At 40.5% G+C, this 13,478-nt stretch overlaps 1 protein-coding gene across 1 annotated transcript; it reads left to right on the top strand.

The window, feature by feature from the left end:
* Positions 1–472: 472 nt before the first annotated feature.
* LOC103705109 (putative magnesium transporter NIPA4) lies at positions 473–6,797 on the top strand. The gene is made up of 9 exons (XM_039132291.2): positions 473–879; positions 959–1,015; positions 1,184–1,274; positions 1,370–1,530; positions 1,672–1,799; positions 1,967–2,104; positions 4,299–4,391; positions 5,791–5,908; positions 6,023–6,797. Exons 1-9 carry the CDS (start codon positions 750–752, stop codon positions 6,151–6,153), a joined length of 1,047 nt encoding a protein of 348 aa, XP_038988219.1. The 5' UTR covers positions 473–749; the 3' UTR covers positions 6,154–6,797.
* Positions 6,798–13,478: the final 6,681 nt, after the last annotated feature.

Raw genomic sequence — 13,478 nt, 5'->3', positions numbered from 1 at the left:
GTGGGCGGCCCGGCCCAGTGCCCATCTCTATGCCGGAGCACTGGTCCGGGCTAAATACCACTTCCATGATCGATGCTTGTACGGTCGCCATTCAATCTTTGTATTGCTCCACGTGCCACGTCATGGCAAAGCTCCAAATCTATCCAACCGGACGCGCTTATAGCTGTAGACCCCGCGCGGTGGCATTTACGCGAATGACCTTAGTGACAAGGGCATTTAACTTGGAAGGACACGTCATTGTTTGGTACATACCTTACCCAGACAAACCAAATCTAACGAATAACCAAACTTGGAAGGACACGCCATTGTTTGGTTGCCACGTGTAAAGTCCAGTGGGGCCCTTATCGTTCCACAGATTTATTTGCAGATGCCGGATGCCGTGTTCTGAACCGAACAGCTGATCAGTGCCGTTCGCAATAATTGCTCTTAAAATAATATAAAATGGCGATTTTAGCCCTTTTTCTTCTCCGACCACTCCCATCGGCTACAGTCCCAAATCCCAAGCTCCCAATCGTTTCTTCCTACTCGAATCCCTGAATAAGAACAAAAGGAGCCGAGAAAAACAAGGAGGAAATAAAAGGGAAGCCTCCTTAGTAGCTTCCTTTCTTTCCTTCTTTCTTTGTTTTTTTTTTTTTGTAATATTTTTGTTACATTATATTTCGATAGAATTAGGAACCAGGAAAAGGGTGTGTGTGTGTGTGAGAGAGAGAGAGAGACAGAGGAGGGTTTAATCGGTGTGGTGTTGGGGGATGGGATTTTCGACGGACAATCTGAAGGGATTGGTGCTGGCGCTGCTGTCAAGCGGGTTCATCGGGGCGAGCTTCATCGTCAAGAAGAAGGGCCTCAGAAGGGCCGCTGCCGCTTCTGGGATCCGAGCAGGTCATTCAACCCCAACATGAACTCATCTCACTCTCCCTCTTTGAATTCATCACGAATTTTGATGTTCTCTGCGGTGCAGGCGTCGGTGGATATTCTTATCTCTTGGAGCCCCTCTGGTGGGCTGGCATGATCACAAGTAACCCAACCCCTCCTTTCTCCTTCTCGTATAGAAACTAATTAACTTCGGTATCATTTAATTTGTAAAATAGTGTCAATTCATTAAAGCTCATGGGTTTGGATCGAAAAAACTTGGATCGCTGGTCGTTGGGGCATGAATTAATGCCGAGGCATGTATCTTGTTCAGTGATTGTAGGAGAAGTCGCGAATTTTGTGGCATATGCGTTCGCCCCGGCAGTTCTTGTTACGCCTCTTGGCGCGTTGAGCATAATCGTTAGGTAGGTCCTCCACTGTTTGTGTACTAGAATTGAAGAGCTATGTGGATCATCTGTGACTGCTAAGGTGCTGATGGCATCTCAAATGGCATGTGTAGCGCTGTGTTGGCTCACTTCATTCTGAAGGAGAAGTTGCACAGTCTTGGGATTTTGGGCTGTGTTATGTGCATTGCAGGATCTGTGGTGATTGTCATTCACGCACCGCAGGAGAGAGCAATCAGCTCGGTTCAGGAAATATGGGAATTGGCCACTCAAACAGGTAAGCAGATTTCTTCACTCTGTCTGTTTATATATCTTAGGCAACGAAAAAGAAATTGGAAGAAGGCACAGCTAGTGAACCAATGACATATATATATATATGATTAAGTTTTGTCGCATCCTTGCCTTGGTTGTTTTGCAGCTTTCCTGCTGTATGTGGCTTCGGTTATTGTATTGGTCTTCGTGCTGATTTTCCATTTTTCTCCACGCTATGGGCATACGAATGTGCTAATTTACACAGGCATTTGCTCTTTGATGGGCTCTCTCTCGGTAATGATTCTATTTGGTAATACTATGTTGCTACTTTCTTGTTTATATACTATACTACAATTTAATCTATAACGTGCACACAAAAGAGAAAAAAAAAACAGTTGAGACTCGATGTATCTTGAAGTATAAATATACTATTTACTCTCTATGATTTTTTATATATGCAGGTAATGAGTGTAAAAGCTCTGGGTACTTCCCTCAAGCTGACTTTTGAGGGTATGAATCAGTTAATTTATCCCCAGACATGGGTTTTTATGCTCGTAGTGCTTACATGTGTGATAACACAAATGGATTATCTTAACAAGGTGAGTAATGGCATAATATATATATATATATATATATATATATATATATATATATATATATATATATATATATATATATTCGCCTTGTATATCGTGTGCTTATAATTATGCTGGGATTTCCTCTTGTGGATGTTTTTGAGTTTAAAACCAATTTCTTTTTTAATATAAGCATAACTGTAAGAAGTAAATTTTTGAGTTTGGAATTATTAAGTTTCTGTGTAAAGATTTTGTGTATATGATATTGTTTCTTTAATTCATTCAATCATATTTTGATTCATCCCTGTTGCTTTAAAGCATCTTTAATCTTTGATTACTCGACCTTTTTTTAATTTAACTCAAAATGCTGCATCGTTATACTTTTCTGTAAAGAACAATAACAAACTGTCTTTTGCATTATCCCTTGTAATATGATCACCTAAATTTTCAAACTGACTGATATTTGGTTTCAGTTTTAGGAACGAAAAGGAGGTAACAAGTGATTTTAATCATAAAGTCGACTCATCTTGAATCTAGCCACACGAAAAATGTGAATTTTAGTGGGTTCAAGCTATATCATATTTCTATATATGGCACCCTGCCAGCCTAGTATGGCTTCACACCATATAGGCCAGAGTGAGTAGTGGATGGAGGTACCGTGTGCTGGTGCCATGTCGTGTCAGCCTGGCAATGGCAAAGTATGTAAATTGCCAGTGCTTGCCATGAATTCAGACTAAAGTCCGTTCTTTCGGTACTGGACCTCGTACCAGTGCCACTCTAGCATAGTATCAGTACGGTACGATACGAAATTTTTTTAGAATACCGAATATCGATATGCCATCTGTACCGGATAACAGTACCGAACCGGTACTGTAGTGCGCCCCCATACGGCCCAAACCATGATTCGGACCATGAAGTGTAAAGCATTGACATGCAACTGGTAATGTGCCAGTGTTGTTTGCTGGTAAATCACTTTTACGACATACATGATGTCATATTAACCATGCTGATCAGTATTTTAATCCATGGTGTGACTCATCTCGATAGGCTCCTAACATGGTATGTGTTATACTATATTGTATGTGCCAGAACTTTTTAATCCCGATAATTCATGATTTATTCAAGTACCAAACTATCATACAATACAGGCATTTCATCACGGTGTTCAATACATGCCAGTGTAGTACTTTATATCTATTGGAGTATTTCCATTTCAGTTATGTGAAAATCCCCTTCTGTTCTGTTAGATTCAGTGATAGTTCCTCTATATCTGATCAGGTCTAACGAATCAATGGATTTTAATATGATTAAGGTTAGGTACTGAATATTTTTTTCTTTCTGAACAGTTATGTTGTTGTATTGTTTAGAGAGGGCCCAGTCTGTAGATTTGCTTGCATAAATGGACTTCTCGACATTATGAGCTTCTTTGATGAACTATTGTATGATGAAAATTATGCATCACCTAGAATATTGATATTAATAACATCTACTGAATGAGTAATAGTCTCTCAAACAGTTTAAGGAGGTGATTGCAAAATCATGGTGCAAGTAAACCGAAAAGTTTTAGGTAGCCGCATTGCCTTCAAGGTATGCAGTGGCCAGGATACGGTACTGTTAAGTCATATGAAGGAGGACTATAGGTTGCAAGACTGAAGAAGTATCTGATAAATGTATCTCATTGTAAATCAATTTGATATTCTGTTTTTATATGTTCATGCTTTTAATTTTATTTCTAGTTAAAGAATTAGGAAGTTTATGTGCATGCATCACATTTTAACTTTTTTGAAAAACTGAAACTAATTCATCGGTTTAACTGTGTAATTGTTAATAAGTTGAATGCCATTAAGTGGAAGAAAGAATTAGCAATTGTTCTCCATGGAACTCATAAAAAAACAAATTTTACATGTACTTTTTCGATCAGTCTTTATCTAGATATTACACAACCGTATTTGAATACTCCGCTGGATAGTGGCTTTAATATACTCATGACTTGACCAAGTTATCAATTGTGGTTTTTGGAAATTTTTACCCTTTTTTGTCTTTGGTAATATAGTTTGGTTTTACATCATATATCTTATCTTGTTATGATATAAAGCTATCTCAATCTTGAGGCTGATAGAGTTTTTATCTAAATCCAGAAAATAGAAATATTTATTTTAATTTTCTTATGCATCTGTTATTGTTTTTAATTTGAGTTATTTTTTTTTATTATTTTCAGGCTCTGGACACCTTTAATACTGCCATTGTGTCTCCAATATATTATGTGATGTTCACTACACTTACAATCCTCGCGAGTGTCATAATGTTCAAGGTATTGTTTGATAGCTGTATTAATTGCAGGCTTTTATAAAGATGTCAAGTGTAATCATTCAATTTAGCACTGATCGTGCAATTAGATATCTTGGCATCCACACTGGAATCTTGGTGATGTGTGTCATCAGCTTTAGTTTAATAATGTAACTGCTTGATTCACATTTACAAAGCTTGAGAAGTTTCATATAAAATTTTACCATCTGTCTTAGTGTCTTTTGTTCAATGCATTGTTCATACTCTGGCAGTTGCCAGAATTGTGTTCCCTTCAATTTGAAATATCTAAGCTAAACACCACTTGCAGGATAAGCTAAACACCACTTGCAGGATAAGCTAACATGAGATCTAACCTTAGTAGGAAGAATGCAGTTCTCGTCACCCCTCATAAATCAACTTATATCCTGCTAGTTTATGGTGATCAAGGATGACTGTAGGTGTAACAACCCAGGACCTCACCCAAAATGGCTAGCCGAAAGGTATTATTTAGGTTCCTTGATCCTGTATATGTACCCAAGATCTACCCAGTGAATAACCGATGTGGGACTAAATATACGCCCGCACGGGTCCTCACATACTCCCCCCGTTCAAGTCCTGACGTCCTCGTCAGGCTAAGGGTTCATATCTATTCAAATCAAATCACAAATACCACGATTGACCCGTGGTCAATCCCAATGGATCCGTGCTGCAGTGTCCCCTAGTCCACATAGATTATGAGCCGGATCCACTTTGATACCATTTGTAACAACCCAGGACCTCACCCAAAATGGCTAGCCGGAAGGTATTATTTGGGTTCCTTGATCCTGTATAAGTACCCAAGATCTACCTAGTGAATAACCGATGTGGGACTAAACACACGCCCGCACGGATCCTCACAGTAGGTCTGCTGCAGGTAGGATTGACATGTTCCTGTGTTTTTGGCAGCAATTGACAAACTTATCATTGGATGTTTGTATGACTTAACACTTGTATATCTGGAAATTTTGTGAAATTGTGCCTTGATATTCATCTTCCTAGGAGAATTAATGGTCAGGCTGTCCACTACAAACAATTGATAGTTTGTTTAGCATATTTAAAAGGCAAGTTGTCATTTGATGTCTCCGTTTTAGTGAATACAGCAGCAAGAGCATAGATGCAAGAGCACCTTTTTGACACAAGTAATTGTGAAGATATTTAATATGGGGCTATGTAGTATGCACCTTTATTCATTATGTGCATAAGATTGTCTCTGTAAATCAGATAAATGGAGACACCTCGTAAGCTCTCACCTTATTGTGACACAATTGATTTTATTACATCAGCCTCCAGTTAGATTTCTTTTTCCCCATTTTTCTAGCTTTTTGCTGGGCTTTTAGATCATTGCTTAGTGAGTCACTAAAAGTCAAGTTCAAACTTGATTGCAGGATTGGGATGGACAAAGCATGGGAAGCATCATTTCTGAAATTTGTGGCTTCATTGTTGTTCTGTCTGGAACAATTTTATTACATGTAGCAAAAGACTATGACAGGAACTCCTCAAGAAGTGCGTAAGCTACTCTGCCATATCTTTCGAGCTAATTCGATTTTCTGCTTTGCTTGCTTTCGAACTATTGCTCATTGTATAAATCTGTATTTTATTATTTTGAACATCATGCAGGTATGTATCCACCATTATCCCCGTCATTGACTAGTAGGCTTTGTGGTGGAAATGGGGAGTTGCTGAAGCACATTGATGAGGAGATGGGATCTTCAGAAGATATATGCTTGAGAAGACAAGAGCTATACTAGCAACTTGAAACAAAGAATCTGTCTATGTGAACATACTGGATCTCCATATGAAGATTCCAATCCAGTGACTCAACTTGTTGAATTGAGTTGATTGGCAATTGAAGAACTGATGAGCATTCATACCATGGTGCTTCTTGTGAACTGCCACTTGGAGGTTCATGAAAAGTTTTGTGCTGATTGCTTGGTGGGATGAAGAAATAATGGCTGGACCTCAGCTTTGCGTTCCAATGTATACTGTAAAGTACTCAGAGTTGGTGAGATTCTAGAAATGTTATTAATTTGTTTGTGCATACATGGGCATTCAATTGCCATATCAGGAGGGTGGAATTTTTCAGCCTAGCATGGATCAGAAAATCCACAGGACAGGTATTGCTATGTTCAAGATTGAAGGGATAACTGGATAGCAGGATCGGACACAGGTTCTTATTTGGTTTCACTATTGCATGTATAGAAACCATTGAGGAATATCTTATGCCAGTTTTGCGTTATTATTTCCGCCAAATATTCTGGATAGTCTCAGATGGATTTGCTTATTGAATGTGTAACCATTTCAAGCAATGTGACAACGATGCGACCCCATGATTGAATTCAAGGTCAAACTAAGCTGCTACATGAAATATAAACCACTTTATGGTCCTTAATAATCTCTTATGGACTTATAACTTATTGATCAAATGTTTGATGCTTATGTTGGTTTCTATGAAAACGAAAATTCACCATGTGAGTGACAAGTGCCCCTTTCAATATCTATGAACCTTAATTAAGGACTAGTTTGGTATTGTTCTTGTTTTTTTGCTTTATTGTTTCCTACAAATTAGCCAAATATCGTATGGAGATTGATGTTCTGGATGGCTTTGGACAAAATTTCTGTTATTCCTTGCTTTTGTTCTCTCTTGCTTTTAATATATATATATATATATATATATATATATATATATATATATATATATATATATATATATATATATATATATATATATATATATATATTATCAGCAGACCTGCTCATGACTAGCTGGACAAAGCCATCGGGTTAAGCTTTGCACTTCAACACACGTCCCGGCTCAAGCTTTGCACTTCAACACACGTCCCGGCTCAAAACGTTTCAGTGAAACGTTCTCCTAAACGGCGTTGTGTCTAACGGATCTTCAACAAACCAGCTAGGCAACAAAATCCTAACAACCTTCTGACAACTCTGATCTCTCTGATCTCTATATATACTCTATCAAGTAAACCGATGTGGAATGGGCAATGAAAATATATTCTTCTTCTTCTACATTTCATCTTCTTCCTCTGTTCTCTTCTCAATCTTCATAATTGTTATCATGGTATCAGAGCGGGACGACCTCACTGGGACGACCTCAACTGATACATCTAGTCTTCCTCCTACAAAATGAAGGGATTCTGAAGCTTATGCAGTCTCCAAACTTCAACCTCAAAGTTGTTCTTCCGATGGCCTCACCTGGATCAATAGATGCTACCCAATCAAATGAAGGACTTCGAGCAATGGAAGATCAAAGCATTCCTCCTAAACTGAAGTTTCTGCTGAATAACATCTCTAATTTGGTATCCACTCCTCTCACACATGACAACTTCCTCACTTGGAAATCCCAAGTTTCAAGAGTTGTTAAAGCCAGTGGATACTTAGGTTTTTTAGATGGTTCTTACATCTTAACTTCATCTACAACTTCACTTGATAATTCCTCATATGAAGCATGGATCCTTGTGGATCAATTCCTTGCTACAGCCCTGTCTTCCACCATTTCTTCCTCTATTCTTCCCTATGTGATAAACCTGGAACACTGCTACCAGATCTGGGCAGCCCTTGAATGTCGACTTAATTCCTCCACTAGAACACATATCATCCAACTGAAAAATGAATTACATAACATCAAAAAGGGAAATCAGTCAATGTCTCAATATCTTCAAGAAATACGGCTGAAAGTCGACGCTCTAGCTGCAGCAGGCTCTAAAATAGACTCTGAAGATGTTATTCTGCACATTCTCTCTGGGTTATCCACATCTTATGATGCTTTCGCTACAGCCATTCGTACTAGATCCTCATCTATACCATTAGATGAATTATATGCCCTCCTCAGCAATGAAGAACTTATTCTTCTCAACAAAGAGAAACAACAAAATTCCCAGGATGCTTCTTTTGCTCTCCCTGCTTTTCGAGGACGTGGAAGGTACAACTATTATTCTCCTTCATCTCGTGGCAGGGGAAGAGGACGGCAAATGCCCAGATCTGGACCCTAGATCAATTCTGGCAGAGGCAGAGACAACAGACCATCCATTGAATGCCAAATCTGCAAGAAGTTTGGACATTCTGCTACCCACTGCTGGTACAGAATGGATCCAAATTTCAATGGGAGATTTCCAGCCACTGCTTGGTCTTCATCAAGTCATCAAGCTCTTGCTACTACCCAATCTCCCAACACTGATGCTTGGATCATAGACAGTGGTGCTACCAATTATCTAACAGGTGACATTTCAAATATACCAAATGCCACGACTTACCAAGGTACAGATCAAGTGTTTGTTGGAAATGGAGATAATCTCTCCATCAGTCACACTGGTAATGGCACCCTTTACACTCCTAAATTTTCCTTTCGTCTCTCAAAAATCCTTCATGCTCCACAAATCTCATATAACCTGCTGTCCATTCATAAACTCGCAAGTGATAACAACTGTGTTATTATTTTCGATTCTGTCAGCTGTGTTATAAAAGACAAACACACCAATCGAATCCTTTTTCAGGGTCACTGCAACAATGATGGTCTATACAAACTGTCCTTCACATTCCTTCAACAAAGTACCACATCCATTTCATCCCACAAAGCTCTCACATCGTCAACTCACCCTGCTGCCAACTGGCACCAGTGTCTTGGTCATCCAGCATCATCAGTCCTTTCCCAAATCGCCAAGAGAATAAATCTACATATTCCATCCAAGTCTACTACTCTTTGCACACCTTGCAGCCTTGCAAAGAGCCACAAATTGCCTTTCAATACAGTCGGAATTTCTACTAGTTCTCCCCTTGAACTAATACACTCTGATCTATGGGGGCCATCACCAACAACCTCACCCCAGGGATCTCGGTATTATGCACTATTTCTTGATGATTTCACTCGTTTCAGTTGGGTATACCCACTGTCCTCAAAGTCTGATGTATTCGACATTTTTGTAACCTTCAAATCAATGGTTGAAACACAGTTCTCCACCAAAATTAAACTGTTTAGATCTGATAGTGGGGGAGAATTTGTTAATCGCAGATTTCAAACACTCTTTTCTTCCTCTGGAATAATTCACAGTTGTCCTCTCCTCACACCCCCGAACAGAACGGAGTGGCTGAGAGGAAACACAGGCATATTCTCGAGACAGTAAGGAGCTTACTCATTCAGTCCTATGTCCCTGCACAATTTTGGGTTGAAGCTCTTTTAACTAGGGGTGCAAATGGGTCGGGTCGGGTCGGGTCCTAGGTGACCCCGATCCGACCCGGTTTTTTGTTCGGGTCCCAATTTTGGACCCGGACCCGACCCGGTTGAAGATCGGGTCGGGTCCGAGTCGGGTTCGGGTCGGGTCCGGGTCTGATTCGGGTCGGGTCCGGGTCCGATCAGGTCCAATTTTTTTGTGCTTTTGGAAAAAAATTTGGGCAAATCTAATTTGGTCATATCATAATTATGAGGTGCTGGGTGACCATGACTTGAAAGACTTTGCAATTGAGCTCCAGTCAGAACAAATGACCCATGACTTACTAACTAAGTCGGTCTACAAGCCAAATTTCATATCACACTATTTTTTATCTATATGACTGATTGGACGGAACTTGGTGTCTCCCAGCTCCCCTCTCACGAGGACAAAAAAAATCCCAGACCTTCTTCCAAAATCCAATTCCATTACAGAAAACTGGCACATGACCCATATTCAGTTGCAGTGTTCCCTCACTTTCTCCCTTCAAAAGTTAAAAGAAACAAAAACCAAAAAACAGAAGGAAAAAAAAAAAAGGCAGCTACCGAGACACCAGAGGTCTCAACAGTGTAATAGATCGAGAGAGAATCCTGACGGCCGACGTTCCTTTGGATTCCGTGAACCTATGCTTGTTGCTAACTTGCTATCCTCCCACACTGACCAACAGTACCACAACCCACGCCAAAAAAAAAAGAAAAAGAAAAAAAAAAGAAAAGACTTCCTTTTGCTTTTCCTCTCTCTCTCTTCGGGTCCATTCGGGTCGGATCGGATCCGTTTGGTAAACCCAGACCCGACCCAGAAAATGATTCGGGTCCAATTTTAGGACCCGACCCGGACCCGTGGGTCCTAAAATTCGGGTCGGGTCGGGTCTACGCAGGTCGGGTCGGATCGGGTCACGGGTCGACCCGACCCATTTGCAGCCTTACTTTTAACCGCTGTTTACTTAATTAATAGGCTACCAACACCACTTCTTTCCAACCAATCACCATATGAAAAACTCTTTAATCGCCCCCCAGACTACAGTCTACTAAAGACCTTTGGATGCAGCTGCTTTCCATGGCTAAAACCTTACACCACATCCAAACTTGAACCATGCTCCTCCCCTTGCATCTTCTTTGGATATAGCTCAACACATAAAAGTTATAGATGCTATTACCCTGTCACAGGCCGCATTTTCATCGCCCAGCACGTCCGTTTTGATGAACACCACTTCCCATTTGCTACAGCCAAAACAGAAACCTCCAATCAACCAGCCCTACTACCATATCCACTTCTTGTTCCAGCTACTCATACAGCCTCTACTCCTCCTACATCTTCCTCACCATTAAGCTCCACCAATCAGCATAACTCCCCCATTATCCCTACATCATTCACAGAACACACTGTCCTGATTCCTGTTCACCCAGCTCCTGCTCCAGAAACAGTGAACCTTCTCAGCTCCCTGAACAGCAATCTCACACTCATCCAATGATCACAAGATCTCAGACGGGAACACTTCGGCCAAGAAGGATTCTATCTTTGCAACATGAAGTAACTACTCCAACTGAACCAACCTGCTATACCATTGCTTCAAAGGATCCACAGTGGAGGGAAGCAATGTCCCAAGAATTCAATTCTCTGCTGGAACAAGGAACCTAGGATCTTGTACCTAGAACACCAACTCAACATATTTTAGGATGCAAATGGATCTACAGAATTAAACAAAATTCAGATGGATCAATTGCCCGCTTCAAGGCCCGACTGGTTGCTCAGGGTTTCAAACAGCAATATAGTCTAGATTTTTTGGAAACCTTCAGCCCTGTAGCTAAGTTTCAAACGGTTCGGGTTCTCATATCCATGGCCTTATCTTCCGGCTGGATCATTCGGCAACTCGACATATCCAACGCATTTCTTCATGGCACACTTGATGAGGTAGTGTTTATGGAACAACCCAGGGGGTTTACAGATTCTACTCTATGCAATCATGTTTGCAGGCTAAAAAAGGCCATCTATGGTCTCCGTCAAGCGCCAAGACAATGGTTCTCCACACTTTCTAGGTTCTTACTGCACCTTGGATTCAAGTTCAGCACAGCAGATCCCTCCCTGTTAATTCTACACAAAGATCATACTGCCACCTCTGTCCTGATTTACGTTGATGACATCTTGATATCAGGAAATGACTCAACCGCCATAACCAATCTCATCAGCACTCTACATCAAAGATTCAAAATCAAGGATTTAGGTACCCTGGCTTATTTTCTGGGTATCAGGGCTGAATACAGCTGTGCAGGGGTCTACCTTAATCAAACTAAATATGCCACAGATCTTCTAAACAAGGCAGGCATGATAGACAGCAAGGCAGTGCAGACACCCCTCTCTCTCAAACATCATCCAACCACTGTATCTGAACCATTTCCCAACTTGGAACTCTACAGAAGTCTTGCCGGTTCTTTACAATACCTCACATTAACAAGACCGGACATCTCATTTGCAGCAAATTTCCTCTATCAGTTCATGCATCATCCACAGCAAACTCACTTTCAAATGCTGAAAAGGGTACTCAGGTATATCAAAGGAACAATTCACAATTCTCTACACTTTTCACCCGGCAACTCAGTCTTAACAGCCTTCTGTGATTCAGACTGGGCAGGGGATGCTTCGGACAGACGCTCCACAACAGGATTTTGCATTTTTCTGGGGACAAATCTCATTTCCTGGTACGCAAAAAAATAACCAACAGTTGCAAGATCTTCTACAGAAGCAGAATACCGTGCTCTCGCTGTTACTACCACCGAAATTATTTGGCTCCGGCGACTACTTCAAGATTTTCAGATTACAACAACTCTACCAACTGAGCTATTTTCTGACAATATTTCTGCAATGCTATTGGCCTCCAATCCAGTCTTCCACGCTCGAACGAAACACATCGAGGTGGACTACCATTTTGTTCGAGAAAAAGTTCGCTCCAAGGAGATTCACTTATCCCACATCTCCTCCATAGACCAGCCAGCAGACATTTTTACCAAATCCCTCTCCTCTACAAGACATTCATCTCTCTGTTCCAAGCTTCATATTCTAAAAGAACATTCAGCTTGAAGGGGGATATCAGCAGACCTGCTCATGACCAGCTGGACAAAGCCATCGGGTTAAGCTTTGCACTTCAACACACGTCCCGGCTCAAATGTTTCAGTGAAACGTTCTCCTAAACGGCGTTGTGTCTAACGGATCTTCAACAAACCAGCTAGGCAACAAAATCCTAACAACCTTCTGACAACTCTGATCTCTCCGATCTCTATATATACTCTATCAAGTAAACAGATGTGGAATGGGCAATGAAAATATATTCTTCTTCTTCTACATTTCATCTTCTTCCTCTGTTCTCTTCTCAATCTTCATAATTGTTATCATATATAATAGTATATTTTATTTTCTTATCAATAGTTTAATTAATTATATCCCCACCTCATGAGTTAGCCAAACACATTAACATGTCATTGCACGCTTAAGAAAGGCAAACTTTGTCTATTTTCTTTTTTTTTTTTTTTCGGTACATATAAGGCGAAGCTAAGAAGAAAAGTATGCAAACAAGTCTATCAGAAAGTTAAAAATTCACCTTTTAGCAGACTAAGGGCTGGGGGTAACCATGCATCAACTTGTTTAGAGTTAATAGGAGGCGGTGCCTGAAGAAAATTACCCCAGAACCTTTGTGACTTGTGCAACATGATAGGCACCCGCACCCCATGGGAATGATGACCCTCACATTGTCATGCCTTCCTCGCCGCATCAGCCACCTCATCGCACAAAAACCAAAACTTCTCAAACCTAAATGGGTGAGAGCTGCTATGGTGATGATCTCTTAATAATAATAATAATGA

Source organism: Phoenix dactylifera, chromosome 14 (assembly GCF_051530095.1).
Source record: "Phoenix dactylifera cultivar Ajwa chromosome 14, Ajwa_hap1_PhDact_Kaust_v1.1, whole genome shotgun sequence".
NCBI classification, from domain to species: Eukaryota; Viridiplantae; Streptophyta; class Magnoliopsida; order Arecales; family Arecaceae; genus Phoenix; species Phoenix dactylifera.
This window is presented reverse-complemented; position numbering and strand designations above follow the sequence as displayed.